The sequence below is a fragment of the Lytechinus pictus genome, chromosome 2, assembly GCF_037042905.1.
Source record: "Lytechinus pictus isolate F3 Inbred chromosome 2, Lp3.0, whole genome shotgun sequence".
In the NCBI taxonomy this organism is placed as follows: domain Eukaryota; kingdom Metazoa; phylum Echinodermata; class Echinoidea; order Temnopleuroida; family Toxopneustidae; genus Lytechinus; species Lytechinus pictus.
In genome coordinates, this window is record NC_087246.1 from 13,236,263 (window position 1) to 13,251,433 (window position 15,171).

The 15,171-nt window shown below is 34.8% G+C and overlaps 2 protein-coding genes and 1 long non-coding RNA gene across 8 annotated transcripts in view; 1 reads left to right on the plus strand and 2 right to left on the minus strand.

Annotated features, from left to right (window-relative positions):
* LOC129254782 (exonuclease V-like) lies at positions 1-11,035 on the plus strand. 5 transcript variants are annotated; one of them, XM_064110020.1, is made up of 5 exons: positions 1-527; positions 5,670-5,780; positions 6,090-6,274; positions 6,832-6,954; positions 7,464-11,035. In XM_064110020.1, exons 1-5 carry the CDS (start codon positions 194-196, stop codon positions 7,938-7,940), a joined length of 1,230 nt encoding a protein of 409 aa, XP_063966090.1. In that variant the 5' UTR covers positions 1-193; the 3' UTR covers positions 7,941-11,035. The 5 variants fall into 5 exon arrangements, with proteins under 5 accessions (XP_063966090.1, XP_063966103.1, XP_063966098.1 ...); XM_064110033.1 differs by having other exon boundaries at positions 22-60; positions 5,413-5,780; XM_064110028.1 differs by having other exon boundaries at positions 26-169; positions 5,413-5,780.
* Positions 3,297-5,186, minus strand: LOC135156772 (uncharacterized). Its single transcript, XR_010295787.1, has 3 exons — positions 5,095-5,186; positions 4,197-4,232; positions 3,297-3,378 (listed from the first exon to the last, which is right to left on the minus strand). It is a non-coding gene; the product is annotated as an uncharacterized LOC135156772 (long non-coding RNA).
* LOC129254781 (protein pelota homolog) overlaps positions 10,311-15,171 on the minus strand; it is an 18,465-nt gene continuing 13,604 nt past the window's right edge. The window contains exons 10-11 of one of the 2 annotated variants that reach the window (XR_010295786.1): positions 12,805-14,057; positions 10,311-12,705 (exon numbers count right to left, since the gene is read on the minus strand). Coding sequence is in view for 1 of the 2 variants with exons in the window: in XM_054893303.2 (XP_054749278.1) it covers positions 13,966-14,057 (92 nt within the window). In the remaining variant the exon portion in view is untranslated. Of the gene's footprint in view, positions 14,058-15,171 lie in introns of both variants that reach the window. The other variant, XM_054893303.2, reaches the window with a different exon arrangement.

A 15,171-nucleotide genomic window follows, 5' to 3' on the forward strand; every position in this document is an offset into this window, starting at 1 on the left:
ATATCATTAGCGCGCGCTATTGCGTAATCTTTGATTTGTCAACATGAATCGACAGGCTCTGTAGTTATTAATCATCAAAACATTTCACTTTCTAACGACACAGCCCAGTTTGTGGATAAATCACGTCTGTCAAACATAAAAAGTGAAGAGTACCTTTACTCTTTATGGGGTAACGTCTGTGATTTGGTTCATAATGGCCGAGAATATGGTGAAACAAGCACCCGTTGCAGTTCGGCTGACAAGCAGCCGTGCAAGTGGATCACGAGGAACGGAGAATGACAAAAACCAACGCCCGAGCTCCTCCGGTGATGGAGAGATGTGTTTCGGTGAAGAGTGGCTGGACGATTGGGAAGATGAGGCTATTTTACATCAGGCAATGGATGAAATAGATGCAAATTTGAAGAGCAATTCAACATCACTTGGTGCAACCTCTCAGTCTCTCTTACAAACCAGCATGACCAGTGATGAAACTGGAAAGATTTCAGAGGGTGTTTTGAGAACAATCTGCACTTGTGAAAAGTCTTCAGGTTGTGTGACTGTGTTAGGCAGGACAACAAGAATTTCAAAATGTGTTTGTTGTCGAGAGAATGATATCAAAATATTCCTTAATATCTAATTTATCATGTGAAACCACTTAAAACTTACGTAAAATTCATTTAAACTGTAAAAAAAAGGAAATTCATAGCACCAACATGGTCCGAAAAAGCCATAGACATCGCGGTACCTTTTTAATACACTGTACGTACTATCGATAGTTAAAACGATCACGATGTGCTCGCTAAATGCGCGCGCCCATCGGCGTCTGCTAGCCGTCATCTGCTGTGACTCTCCAATAGCCCCGCATGTGCAATTTTTTGTAAGATCGTCCCATATGCTGTTTTTCATGTTAGTACATACATGCGTGCACGTTATTTGCGGACGCAGATCATGTACGCATCTCCGTCGTCTGCTACGGCTCTCTTTATCAGTCCCAAGTGTGAAATATGTGTACATGGTGTATGTTCATTTGGTCTACATGCAGTTTGCCCACTTGTCATTTAGTCTAATGCCAAATGGGCTAAACCCATTTGGTCTACTGAATTGCCATTTGGTCTACACTACACTTGGTCTAATTCTCATTTAGCGAAATGTCCAGTTGGTCTAATTTCAGCATAACCTACATAATTACAATTTTTTTACTTTGTCAAATACCGGTACATAAAATTGGCTTTATATCATGCAGTTCCACAGTGTGAAATATGTATATATTCGTTTGGTCTACATGCAGTTTGCCCACTTCTCATTTAGTCTAATGCCAAATGGGCTAAACCCATTTGGTCTACACTTGGTCTAATCCTCATTTTGCGAAATGTCCAGTTGGTCTAATTTTTTTTAATTGCCATTTGGTCTACACTTTGTGTAATTTACATTTGGTCTACACTACACTTGATCTAATTTTGAGTCCAGTCCAGGGTCTAATTTCAACATGACCTACATCATTATGATTTTATACTTTGTGAATTTTTTTTTTCTTTATATAATTTCATTTCACCTTATAGTCTTAGCATTGGTTTCAAATAAATAATACTTGAACAGTGGCAAAGTCATGATAATGGAGCCAAAAGTTTTGAAAGGTCCATATATGGTGTATCAGGTAAAGTTATAAAGTTGTAAGCAGGAGAAGCAAACAACAAAAAATGTTGAAGTGGTGTTCATTAATTTCCTTTTATTTTCCAATGCCAGATCAATCTTTGTTTTTGCTTGTCATTTTTTTTTAATGATATGTTCTGTTCACTCTACAATTTTTACTAATGATCTTTTTTTTTTGGCTTATCATTTTTTTCAGACACATTCGCACCCGAACCGACTCTACAATTAAGGGAAGAGAAGGAATTATTGAACCTCTTGAGAGAATATACTGGTCAAGGGCTGTAATAGTATACAGGGGCACTTCCTGAGAGAAAGTTAATTTTATTTTAATTATGTGTTTTCAGGATATCTAATAGTACTATTGAAATGGCGGTGAAAATTATTGCCCCTGCTGATGAGATTTTTCAGCTGCACCCCTCCTTTATTTTAGTGAATAAGGTGTGGCACTGCCCTATATGATTCATTTTGAATTTTAATGGGCTCCAAAATGCAGTAATTTATAAATTATAGCATAATCTTATTTCGATAAAGCCTTTGACATAAACAAAGCATATTTAAAACAGATTTAGTTATTGCATATCAGAATGTTATGTTTGCCTGATGTTTTCTCAATAACTCTAAGCTGTTATTAATGAATTCTTTCTAGAAACAAAAATAAGCAATTTATTCAAACATGTCAGTTTCATTTTGTAGACATATGCATTGAATTTACCAATTCAGTATAAGGTACGTATGCCATCTTTCACAAATGTTGATTTTTATCACTGGTGGATCTGGGGGAGGGCACATCTGGCTCACCCCCCCCCCCCCTTAGAGAGCCTCAGTCGAGATTTGTAATGAAAATATGCCATTTTCACCAAAGTATCCCCCCCCCCCGGAAAGCAAGGCCCTTTTTTTGCTTGACAAATTTTCATCATGAAAATGTGCCCCCCCCCCCCCCAGGATAAATCCTGGATCCACCCCTGGTTTTTATTAAGTTTACATGTATTTTCATTTTGAAAAAAAAGGTTTCCTAGAGATTTATAAACAGCATGATTTACACTGAGCGTGTCATACACTTCTGTGCAGAAGAATATTATCTTGAGAAATTTGGTTATTAAATTATGGAAAATATCTTTTGCAAATGAAATTACTTGATTGCAATTATTTCTTGCATTGTATTGTCATTTTACTGGATAGAAATTCATTATTTTTTATAACCATGACAGTGTTCTAATTTCATATTTGCTAAATTGTAATAATTCTTTTGATCTTCCTTCATCTTCATGAAAGTATGAATTCTAGTCATCTGCTTCAAAGTCTGCCCAATACAATGGTTACAAAGGGCCTAAGCATCACTTGTCATTTTTTAATAAGTAGTTAAGTCAGTAGTCAAGTAAGGGGTCAGACAGTTTGGCTGTATTATATTTGTTTAATTATCTTACTAGTGTCAATTTACTAAACTTTTGCTGTTTGTGATTGAACCCCCAAATTGCTCGATAGTACCATTATGTTGGACAGACGTTAATATTGACTAGAGGACTATTATTACTTTCCAAACCAACCTGAAGATAATATGATACTTCACGTAGTACAGGGGTATATTGTCTCCCTTCCATTGTTGTGATGTATGGGCTGGGTAATATCATCTAACTTGTCCTGGAATAATCATTCTCTGCAACAAGTTCCACTTCAGCGACTCTCAGTTGAACATCATCATTCCTGGCATTGGCGGCGGAAGCCAAAAATTTTAGGGGGGAACCGCCAAAACTTTTTGACAAAAAAAAAAAAAAATAGTGACCAAAAATCTTAGGGGGGGGGGGACACAGGAAACAAAAGTGAAAATTGACAAGCCAAAAAAAAAAAAAAAAAAAAAATTGAGGGGGGGGGGGGTCGTCCCCTCCCCACCTAAAATTTAGTGGGATACGTCCCCCCCCCCCACTTCCACTGCCTATGATTCCAGGTGCTTGGAGATCTTCAAAAGGCATGCTATAACATCCACTTAAGTTCCAGTTCCTTTCATGTTTTTTCCTCATCTTAGTGAGCATCTCCAAGTGTTCATATTTTTAGTGTCCTTTTTTAGATTTACCAAACTCAGTTTTAATACCTGATAAATGAAATTACAAAATTCTATCCCAAAAATTGAACACTTTGATCAAGTTTGGTTACTTAAACTTAATGTTAAATAAACTGAAAATATGTAATAAAAGGCAAAATAATAATAATGATGAAAAAAATACCGGTAATAAAAACAAAAGTTACTCAAATTCACTCAAAACCATACACTTATCTACTCTCCTCAAAAATCAGTTCTCACTTTTAGGTATTGATCATTCATTCAGTCAATGAAATAATAAAAAGAGACAGGAGATCCTCATCAAAATAAACACAAACAGTGTCTCACACACACACTACACATTAATAGTAAAATCAGTTTGTATCTTTCGTGGGATTTTTTTAATGTAAATCTGGATTCTTCTTGGTAGTAGGGCCTTAGGTCGCTCTGACTTGAACTTAAAACTTCCAATCTCAAGAAGGCAAGATATATCTCGGGAGATAGTCATCAGCAAGATGTTTAGGAGTTCAACCTGGTGGTGAGGTTATTCATGATGGCATCTGGTATTCTGGCAGAAAGAATCAGAAATATAAAATGCATAAATACAATTGTTTATTTTTTTCAATACAAATTAAATTACCTGAGTCATTCAAGATAGTGGGTATTTTTTTTAGGGGGGGGGGGGTGATGGCATGACAAGTTTTTAGTCAAAATTATTTTTATCTTCATTTATCTTTTTTTTCCCACTTTGTATTACCATTTATTCAAAAATTGCAATAAACATATCAATAAATGAGTTTTTAATCTACCGGTAGTTGGCAAAAGAAAAACCAGTGCAAAAGTAAAGCCAGTATTGGCAGTAAAACACTGACACCACGGCACTGACACTGACAGTGAATGTTCATTTTCCAGTGCATGCACATCACTGCCCCATCATCTTCACTCGTTTTCAGAAAATATTTAGTTATTTCTCAAATATGACCATGATTATCTTATTCATGTCATTACTCTGGTGTTTATTCATGATTTTAAATTCAGGAAATCATTCAGCAAACGAAGAAAACAAAGCATTTCTTGACTGTGATTCCGTGTGATTCAAGTTCAATTTCATTTCTGTGTGTATCACAGGTACGCACGTACGTGACGTAATCTTAATCTCTATTATGATGTAAATTAATCATCCCGCGCGCGATTAAAATGGCTCGAAATTCGACCAAATTCAAGGACAGCTCAGCTTGCAAACCTCACTGAGAAGGGCTTCCCCAGCCCTTGCGATTCCCCGCGCTGCAATTTCACTGCAATACACAGAAAGGAAATCAACTCAAGTTTCACAATCAACGGAAAATCCGGAACCCTTCGAGACCCATTTTACAAGAAATACAACTAAATAAGGTAAGAATTGAAAGCAACTCAAGACATTTTCGACTTACCGACACTTTCATGTTTATTTTCGGAAGATTTCATGGAATTTGGGGCACGAAAATGGTATCGGTAGCTCGCGAAAGTCCTGTGCAATACGATGACATATTTTTCATCGCACGGGAGGACAATCACAAAGAGAAAATATCATACACATCCGCGCTAACAGGGGCTTAATTTTGACGATATCGCATCGCTATGCGATTGCAATGATTGACATGCGAACGAAGCTTGCGTACAAATTTTGAGCACTTCCGCGACAGCGCCATCTAGTGACTACGGCCGTGCCTAACTGTGTCTGTGAATACTGTCAATGTCACTGATTTAAGTTTAACAAGAGCAACAGGTGATAAAGATGTAGAGGTGTCCATTGGAAAAGAAGAAAATAAAGATGGTAACTGCAAAAAAAATATTTGCCCAAATTGCCACAGAACAATTAAAAAAAGATCTGATGATTTGGGCTTGGCAACCAATGCGTCGCCTTCTAAGAAAGCCAAAATGGAAGTTGAGGAAAAGACGGACAAGTTTACAATGGATCCACTGAGGCAGTATAAAGGAAAGTACCTTTGGGTTTCTGACTTGACAGCTCAAGCTTGGTGTGAGAGGCAGCTTCTTTATGATTTCACATTTGAGGGACCAGTGGAGATCTTGGAAACAGAAGCCATGAAAGTTGGCACCGAGATGCACATGAAGAGAGGTTAGCTTCCTTGTCCCTAACACATCACAATTTTTTTTTTAAAGCTCTAGAACTTTAGAAACCTAAGGTTTAAAAATAGTTATGGTATTTCTATCCGTTTACTTAAGGTGGCTCTGTAAGTTTCTGCAGTGTGAAGAAAATTACTTCTTAAGTTGAGCATACATGTAAATGTTTATTTATCTTCATCTTTTTTAGAATCTTGTTCTTCACAAAGTGTGACATTTTTATGAAAATTTAGGAACTTGTAGTTAACCTCTTCATTCTTTTTAATGCTTCAGTATATGTTTATTTCTTCCTATCTGTATTCAGAATTGGAAGTGCATACCATCAAACAGATAGCAGTAAAAACCAAAGAGGATAAATGGGCCATCAAATTCCTGAACATTCTTAGTGCTGTCAATCAACTTTTGCAAGGAGGAGGGGGTGGATTCTCCAGATGTGTTGTCAGGGAGATGCCCATTTTCGGGAAGCCTTTTCAAAGTGGAACTTTTGTGGTAAGTTTATGCCCCAAAAGGCAATGATTATGGAATTCTACTCCTTTATTTCATTGATTTGATTGTAAATCTGTCATATTTGAATAATTAAAAGCACTACACAATTTTCTACATTTTTGTTCATTCTTTTGGAGTAACATTGTTATTTCACTTCAGCCTAGTTCCAAAATATTTTTCGCCCCCTCTGACTATTTCATGATACAATCATACATTTGCTATTAAACCTTGTAAAATGTATTTTTATAATAGAATTTTCTTTAACCTACATGTACCCAAGGTTATCACATAAAATCAGTTGAGAGAATAATCAGAACTGTGTAGATAAGCTCAATTATTTATTTTCATCCGAGTGGAGTATCAATATTTATTTAGAAGAGTTGTGGAAGTGGAAACAATTTCAGCCATCAACCATCTGAGTGGCTCTTTAATTGGTCCTTGTAATTGAATTGAATTACTATATTTAAATATTATTAAGATGCTGATAAGTAGATTTCTGATTGACAGAAAAAAATTATATTATAATCTTTTGAGGTGTTCTCTTGTTCTTTTATTCTAAGGTTGGTGTGATTGATGAGATCAGATACAATAGTAGGGACCAATTGGAAGTTGTAGAATTCAAGACCAGAGCCAAGTCTAGAACCATTCCATCAGCACCTCAAAGAAAGGCACACAAACTTCAGGTATTTCATCTACCTTATTCTATGCTAATATCTCATATATTCTCATACGAGAATATAGAGTTTTTAAACGTTTAACTTGAGGGGAAGCAGGTTAAATTTTCAATATAGAGAACAAATACTGGCATGTCAGAACGAAAAAAAAAAGGTTCTTAAAATGTGTTCTACATACATTTTTGTTACAAGGATTCATACAACTCAACTTGTTATGAATCTATTGAATTATGAAATTCAATGTAAATGATTTATAACTTCTGAAAGCTAAATATTTTACAAAGCAACTCTATATATTTTCCAGCTTTTAATAAGTGTTGAGATGAATGCTACAATGTCATCCAAGTGTTCAGAAGTAATAAAATAGAGATATGTTTTTAGGTAGACTATGTCAATAAAGCAGGCTAACAAATCTAGAGTTCAAATGTTATTGATATGCTTGAATGTTGACTCGTCTATTGTTGATCAAATCATTTATCTTTTGTCTTGGCCTAACCTGTCTGATCTTCCAATTCCAGGTAATGCTATACAAGCAGCTGTTTGATGAGGCAGTCTGTGGTCTTCTGAAGAAGGAAACCATCCTAGAAACAATCGGCCTTGACACTGAAGCTCAAGTCAATGATGAAATAGCCGCTCATGCCCTCGGGATGGACCTTGTATTACCAAAGTTTGGTGACTACCTAGACACCATGCTAGAACGCTTCCAGTTCCTCTCCAAGATCGACTCCCTTGCTGTAGAGTACTCCTCGCAAGACGACAAGGAACCGTTTGCTGTCAATGAATACCCCTTCGATCCTGTCTGGCTCAAGGATAGGTTGGATTACTACAATGCATTCTGGGTAGGTGAGAGGGAGGTGGAAGGGGTCGAAGTGGAAGAGGTTTGGAAGTGCAATTATTGCAATTACAGGGAGGAATGCGACTGGAGACAGAAGATGCATGAGAAGTATCTCAGTAAGAAGTCTACCAATAAGGTCAAGATAGAGATGACTAAGTGAAATGTATATCAGTGTGGAGATAAATATGGTGCTTAGTTGAGGATTAATGTTTCACAAAGAATTGAGTTGGAATTTTAGTCATTCAGAGATGTCAATATCATACAGCATTAAATTCTTCTTGTAGATAGACTAAATATAGCACGATTAAATAATTTGAGCATGATTTCATCCAATGTGGTACAACATACAAGTGGGAATCATGTGGAATTCTAATCTACATATACCAATCTGCAGCCAAGTTTTAGGGAGTTGACATGGATTGCAAAATTACCATGAATTTACAGAGCATTGAACATGAATTTATACACAATATGAATTGAATTCATCATATATCAGTGATAGCTTATCTGTTGACTTTGGTTCATGCATTATGGGTGAAAGAGGGCAAAATGATGTCATAGTCCTGGTTTTAGTAAATGATTTAACATAGTGATAAGGAATTGAAAATGGTCGGGGAGGGTAAATTGTAAATACAACTGTACATTGATTTTTGAAATATACATAAAGATAAATAATTATTAAACTATATTTCTTGGTGGTCAGGATTGAGACCATACCCCAAGTTTAGAGTTGTGGATCTAGTTTAAGGCCCTGCTTGGAGTACGACTGTATGGTCATACCTCTTCCTAGTCACACATTAAAGACTGGGCATTGGTATCATCACATTGGGTTTTGATACATTTTAAAATTATTCATGAGGATTTAGAATTAATGTTTTGCTGAAGCCAGAGAGCAATGCCTGTGTTGTGAAAATTCATTCCTTTTTCAAAATGTAGAGAATCAAAGGCCATTTAAATATAAGTTGGTGCTAAAGCTTTTACCTCAATATGTTTACGAAATGTTTGAATGGATGAAGAGCTATTTGATTGAAAATCACAAACTAAAATGAAAACAATCTAGATGTATCATACTTCTTATGTGTCAGTTGAATTGAGTTGGATGTATTTTTATGTATAGGTTTTTTTTTGTAAATAACATAAACAAGCAAATTTACTGAGTGAGCTTGTCAGATGTACAATTCAGATATAGCCTGGGTAAATTAAAATGCAATACAGTATACATGGAAAGGAAATAAGACACAATGAAAATTGATGCACGTTTAGCTTAAACTATATGCATTCCTGTGTACATTTGCTTTTTATTATTTTTACATTATTTGCTATTTTCTTCTCTTAGAGTCTCTAGTTTCTAGCCTTAATATTTTGGAAAAGATAAGAAAAAAGTGGATTTTCTTTAGCTGTATACCAGACTGACTTAGCAATTACTGTCAAAGTGTAACTATAGTCGTTGTCATGATGGTTAAGTTCTTTATTGGAATTGTGAGGGTAAGATTTGGTTCCTGTCCCTGAGCAAGACATTTAATCAAAATGCTATTATTATTGTTACTCTTATATGAAATAAAATGTTTAATTCGATGGTGGGGGAGAAATTTTAAATAGATTTCACATTGCAGTAAAGTATATTCATGCAAAAAACATTATATATCACAGGTGGAAGCTTGTTATATGGTACATTTATAGTTATGACCTTGTGTGAGATAAATTGTGTATATATTAGGAAATTTATACAGAGATGACTTTACTCTAAGATTGCTATTACTATTTTACTGTGTGAAATACCTGCCTTAAGATTTACATGTATACTATTTTAGTAAGCTGCAATGTTCTGTTCTAAATGGTAGCATATTAAAATGTAGAAGTTTTTTCATAAATTTAGCTGTGAAATAAATTGATAACTTTTGGATAAAAAGTGCTTGAAATGTGTCTTGTCAAGTGCCAGGTACAAATTAAATGTACATGTATTAGGAGTGCTAATGATACAGGGATGCAAATGTTATCACATAATAAGCATAGAATAAGGGGGGCCCTCAACACATTACGACATTCACCAAATATGCAGTTATAACAGCTAAAATTTGCTCTCTCTATATATATTCAATGCACTAAAATTGGCCAATACAGGCGAGTATGCCCAAAGCATTAGTTAAACTCTTGTGACCCTAGCATTCTGTTTTAACTTAGACAAATATTGACTTAGAAGAATCTGTGCACTAAAAAGTAAGGTTTAAAATCGGTCACTAAATCTAACATCTAACTAAACACTAACATCCAGTCAATATTGGTTCATGCACACTTAGATTTGCAAGCTATTGAAAATCTTGTGCTACAGGGCCATGGATTGAAGATTGCTTTATTTTTAGTTGAGTCTTCATCTTATGCAGACTTAAATATGTGTGACAGAAAGACATTCCAAACCCTCTTTATCCTGTGAAATCTTTATGCTGTTGGTGCATGAATTATAATCCAGATAAAAATGTAATTTTTTCTTTTTTACAAATGCACAATAAATAACAATTTATACATATATGCATAGGTGATATCAAATAATTTTTCTCAAATTTATTTAAAGCATAATTGCACAAAATTTCAACTTATACAGCTATAAACATTGTTATTCTGTCCTAATATAACAAATAAAATGCCATGAACACTCAGTATAAAAAGATCTTAGGACCATCTTAAATGAAATCAATTTCAAATATAGAAAGCAAGCAACACCATAAAACTGCCATCAAAATGTGGTAATAATGGTATAGGCGAGTCTGCCTTGGTTATATCTCTTTTAGATAACAGAACTTTGGCAAAATTCAATTTCAAGAGGTAAATAAGGCATGCTTAGCCAGATCTGGTTCAAAAATTGCTTTAACAAAGAGAAGAATGACTTTGCAGACTTTATAACTGGATGTTAATAATAAATTTGAGCCATAGGTATGCTCCCTTTTTTCTTACATCTGGATGCATGACAAAGTATGGACTTGATGGCTTTCTGTATTTCCTATCAATATGAATTCATGACAAGTCTTCTTAAAACATAAATAAACCAGTCCCCCCCCAAAAAAAAAAAAAAAAAAAAACCCAATATATTTGTGACTCATGTAATGAGGTAATCTTAATGGTCCAAAGAAACTAAATATTCTGGGTCTCCACTATAAATACACATTTAAGAAAAAAAAATTGTACAAGAAACAGACAATGAAAACTCACATATAATTTGTTTATACTCTTTTGAGTTAATGAATGGAATAGACATCAATGAAAAAAAAAATGACAAGAAAAATAATGAAATAAAAAGTAAAGATTGGAGCATTTCATGAGGCATTTGTCAGAAATTTTCAATGACAAATATTCTCTCGGCCAAGAAAAGTAAAAATCGCTGACATCAATGTATTGCATCATGAAATGCTCTCTAGCAAGCAAAATAATATATTTTCATGCCCTCAAATCATGAAAATCTACTCACTATAGATTCTTCTGATACAGAAGTCAAGTTCACTAAATATAGCAATTTACATTGCCAAGAATGGATACAAGAACGTTTATTCTACATCCGATATGCCATACATATTGTACATTACAAGACAGACATAATATTATTAGCAGCAATAGTCATCGTTTCCAATGAATTTTCAGAATTACTTGATGTTATACACAAATTGCCCTGGAAATAAGACCTCATATTGTAAACCTTTTGGATGAAATTCAGATAATTAAACCTGGGTATAACTCCAGACTAAACAAGAACTTCCGTCTCCACTTCGATGAAATGCTATGATTAATCTTCATTCCTTGATATCCATGACAAAGAAAATTTACCAATTAATTCCTATCAATTCATTGTGTACTCACACAACCCTTTCTTCTTGTTTCACACAAACAAACATTACAAATTTTCACTGCACCGTTAAAATAATATGTACTTGGTGAATGACTTGGCAACTGGCACTCCATAAAAACATGGTCAAAGGTAGCCTTGGGTTTACTAAATCATTGTTATAAGAATAACACACTTTATCTACATGAAGTCAGTGTCTCCATCCAGAAGCCTAGTTATTCCTAAAAGAGGGAATTTTGAAAATAAGCAACTTTAGCAAGTATATCCTTACATACTTTTCATTATTCCCTGACTTTCCAGAAGTACTGGATCTGTACAGAATATTATTCAACAGGTACAAAAATACAATGTTCAACAACCTCGTGAAATAAAAAGAACTAAACCAGAAAATGAACTCAACTGGGTTAATAAAAGAGACATTGAAACAATGGACAAGGAAAAAACAAAACAAAACATTTTTTGCTTGTGGTACCACATATACATGTATAGTAGATACCTTAGTGACATAGGCCACTTCATAATAAGGACAATGAAAGTTACATGAACTTGGATATGATGCTGTCAATATGTAAAACTTTGGTTCCACAATGTCATCAATGGTATTTCTGAACGGCCATGTGATGCATTACTTTTGGTTTACACTGAAAAGGCAAATTGATCTCAGAGGTTTGAGTAAATTGCGAGATCTATGATGAATTCATTAGGATGTCAGTATGATATTTGTAAAAAAAAAAATAGAAGACATAATTATGCTATTTGTATTTGGTCTCATCTATTACTACCTGCTCCTAAGACACCGAGAAGCTCTAAGCCCTAACATTACTTCTCTTTTAGCATCAGATATCAGAGGTTAATTCTGACTACTAGTAGTAGGTTCTGCATTTACGCTAACATGCACATAATATTTAATAGGTAATCTTATTGATTAATATTCAATAGAGTGCACCCCATTAGCATCATTAGGCCAATATGCCATGCATTATATATACCACATCCAAATATAATTTTAGTCACACTGCAATCTTTGTACGACACCATCTGGGGCCCAGTTTCATAAAGAGTTACAACTGTTGTAACTTTGCCATTATGGCAACTACCATGGCAACCTTGATTCTAATTGGCTGCTGAGCCCTGTTACCATGGTAGTTGCCATAATGGCAAAGTTACAACAGTTGCAATTTCTTTATGAAACGGGTCCCTGGTCCTCATAAATACAAGAAATATTGAGATATGGTTATCCAACCTAAGCTGGAGTAATGACATTGACAACATATTATTAACATGTTAAGCAGGGCCTGCTGGGAGAACAGTTTTTGGAGAGGCAACCCAGCATAAATATAATTTTATTATTATTATCCACTTGTTTCATCTTTGTGGAAACCATGTCACATTTAAGATGACCGAGTTATCAATGCTTTCATACATGTATTTCATCTACTCCAAGTATTTAAAGTGTTAAACATTTATTTTTCAGCTTCACGATCATCGGGTGATCATGGGCTGGCTGGTCCATCATGATAATGTTGGATTGACATCATAGACATTACTTAGTGCAAGTGGCAGACACTCTTTCCTCTTTTGCAGGAAATATAATACTATTAAACGTTTCTGACATCCTGTTGTGATTTTTGTCAAAGTAGGGCAGTACAGAGCGTTCCCAGTGACATCATCCTTCATCCATGTTATAGGGTAGAACAATACAAACCAGTTCACCAAACTGTGATGAATCATTGTTTTGTATGGTACAGTGCACAGGTTCTCTATTGTTATGCCCTCCAATATGACCGCTTGTGACATCACATGGGAAAGCCTTATTTCTGTGGCACAATCATATTTTTCTTTCCCGATGGCACTTTTTGGGTCTCTACAATCCCCCACATCTAGCATTCATAAACATTTTGACAGAAACAAGAACCTTAGCTCTTGACAATATAAAAGAATAAATGGCCAATTAATGCTGAGTAAATTTATAATCCATGAAGACATAATCTCATGAAACTCATCTACATGTAACTTGAATTTAGCTCTTTACGTGCCTTGAGCACTCTACAGAGTGGATTTGGCGCTTTTTAAGTCACATTATTAATATTCATGAATTGCTGACACAAACCTTGGCATAACGCTTTTCCTTCATGTCGTATGAATACCTCAATGTGTTTATTGGATGCCAATGGCCAGGAAAATTTAATTTGAACCCGAGACTGCATCTACAGATTCACCTCATATATCATTTTCCTAACCATCTTTCTTAACTGCATAGCCTTTAAGCCACCAGGCACAATCAACCATGGTGTCTCCTCATCAAGAAGTGAATAGAAAGTTTGATAACTAGATTCCTATTGTGTGTTTTACATCAATCGTCATCTGAATCAGAGCTATCATTTTCTTCAATATCAGGCATTGGGAATCGTAGCATGGCTGCCAAACCTGTTAGCTGATTGAGTTCTATGAAGAAAAAAAGATGGAGGATAAAAAGAGGAGGATAAAAGATAAGAATGTAATGGAGGATAATAGATAAGAAATGCTTAACACATTTTCATTAACAATAACATAATTCATTTTACCAATTAAAATAATACACATTTTCTTTTTATTTGTTCCACATGAATAATTTTTTCCCCTGTTTAGTAGGTAAAATTCTCCAGATTGGCCAAATGAATCAGATTTCTGCTAATTTGCAAACCTATTGCCATTTATTATTTATTCATATATAATTTTGAATATTATCAAACAACCACTTTATCTGTACAATCCTATCCAATATCGGACCAACTATAATCATGTTTTAAAGTGTTGATACACTCATGATTATTCCCACTCACAATCTTCTAAAAAGTAAATATAATTTTGAATAAGGACCCTGTGTCACGAAAACTAGGAAAGCTACGTGTTTAGGGTCAAATTTGCAAGGGTAAAAAGACTAAACTGTTTTATAAAGGATGTACTTTTTGCCCCATCAACTTTACGTGTTTAGAGTCAGATTTGCGCGAAGTGTGGGAGGTTGGGCCGTACTATACCCAATGATGTAGGTAAAGGTAAAAGCGACGACCGTGACATAATTTAAATATCGCTGTACTTGTTTAGGGACCAACGGTATCATTTTGTTTCCAATACTTGTTAAGGGTAGGGTTTCACACGCCAATAGGCCTACTTGTTAAAGGCAGATGTTTGTACAACATATGTCATTAACAATTTCATAATGATGAAATAAGTTTGTCTGGGCATAAATTATAAATTTGTATTGGTCCACATTTTTTTGCAGCCAGGCCCCAAAAAAAGTCTTCTACCTCTGCAAAATTTTCAATTGCCTCATATAACAAAACTTCCTGTGTCCTGTTTCACAATGACTTGTAATAGCAAATGCACAATATCTATAGTTTATCAGGCAATCAATTTGAATGATTTAAGTAGCTTTTAAATGTTATTGGAAATTTGTTATTATAATTATAACAAGTTTTATGAAATGGGCCCCTGAGCTTTGTTGCCTAGCTTTGTCTCACCTATCTAAAGGGCTCCATCTTACAAAGAATAGCAATAGATCAAGTCAAACTCAAATTAT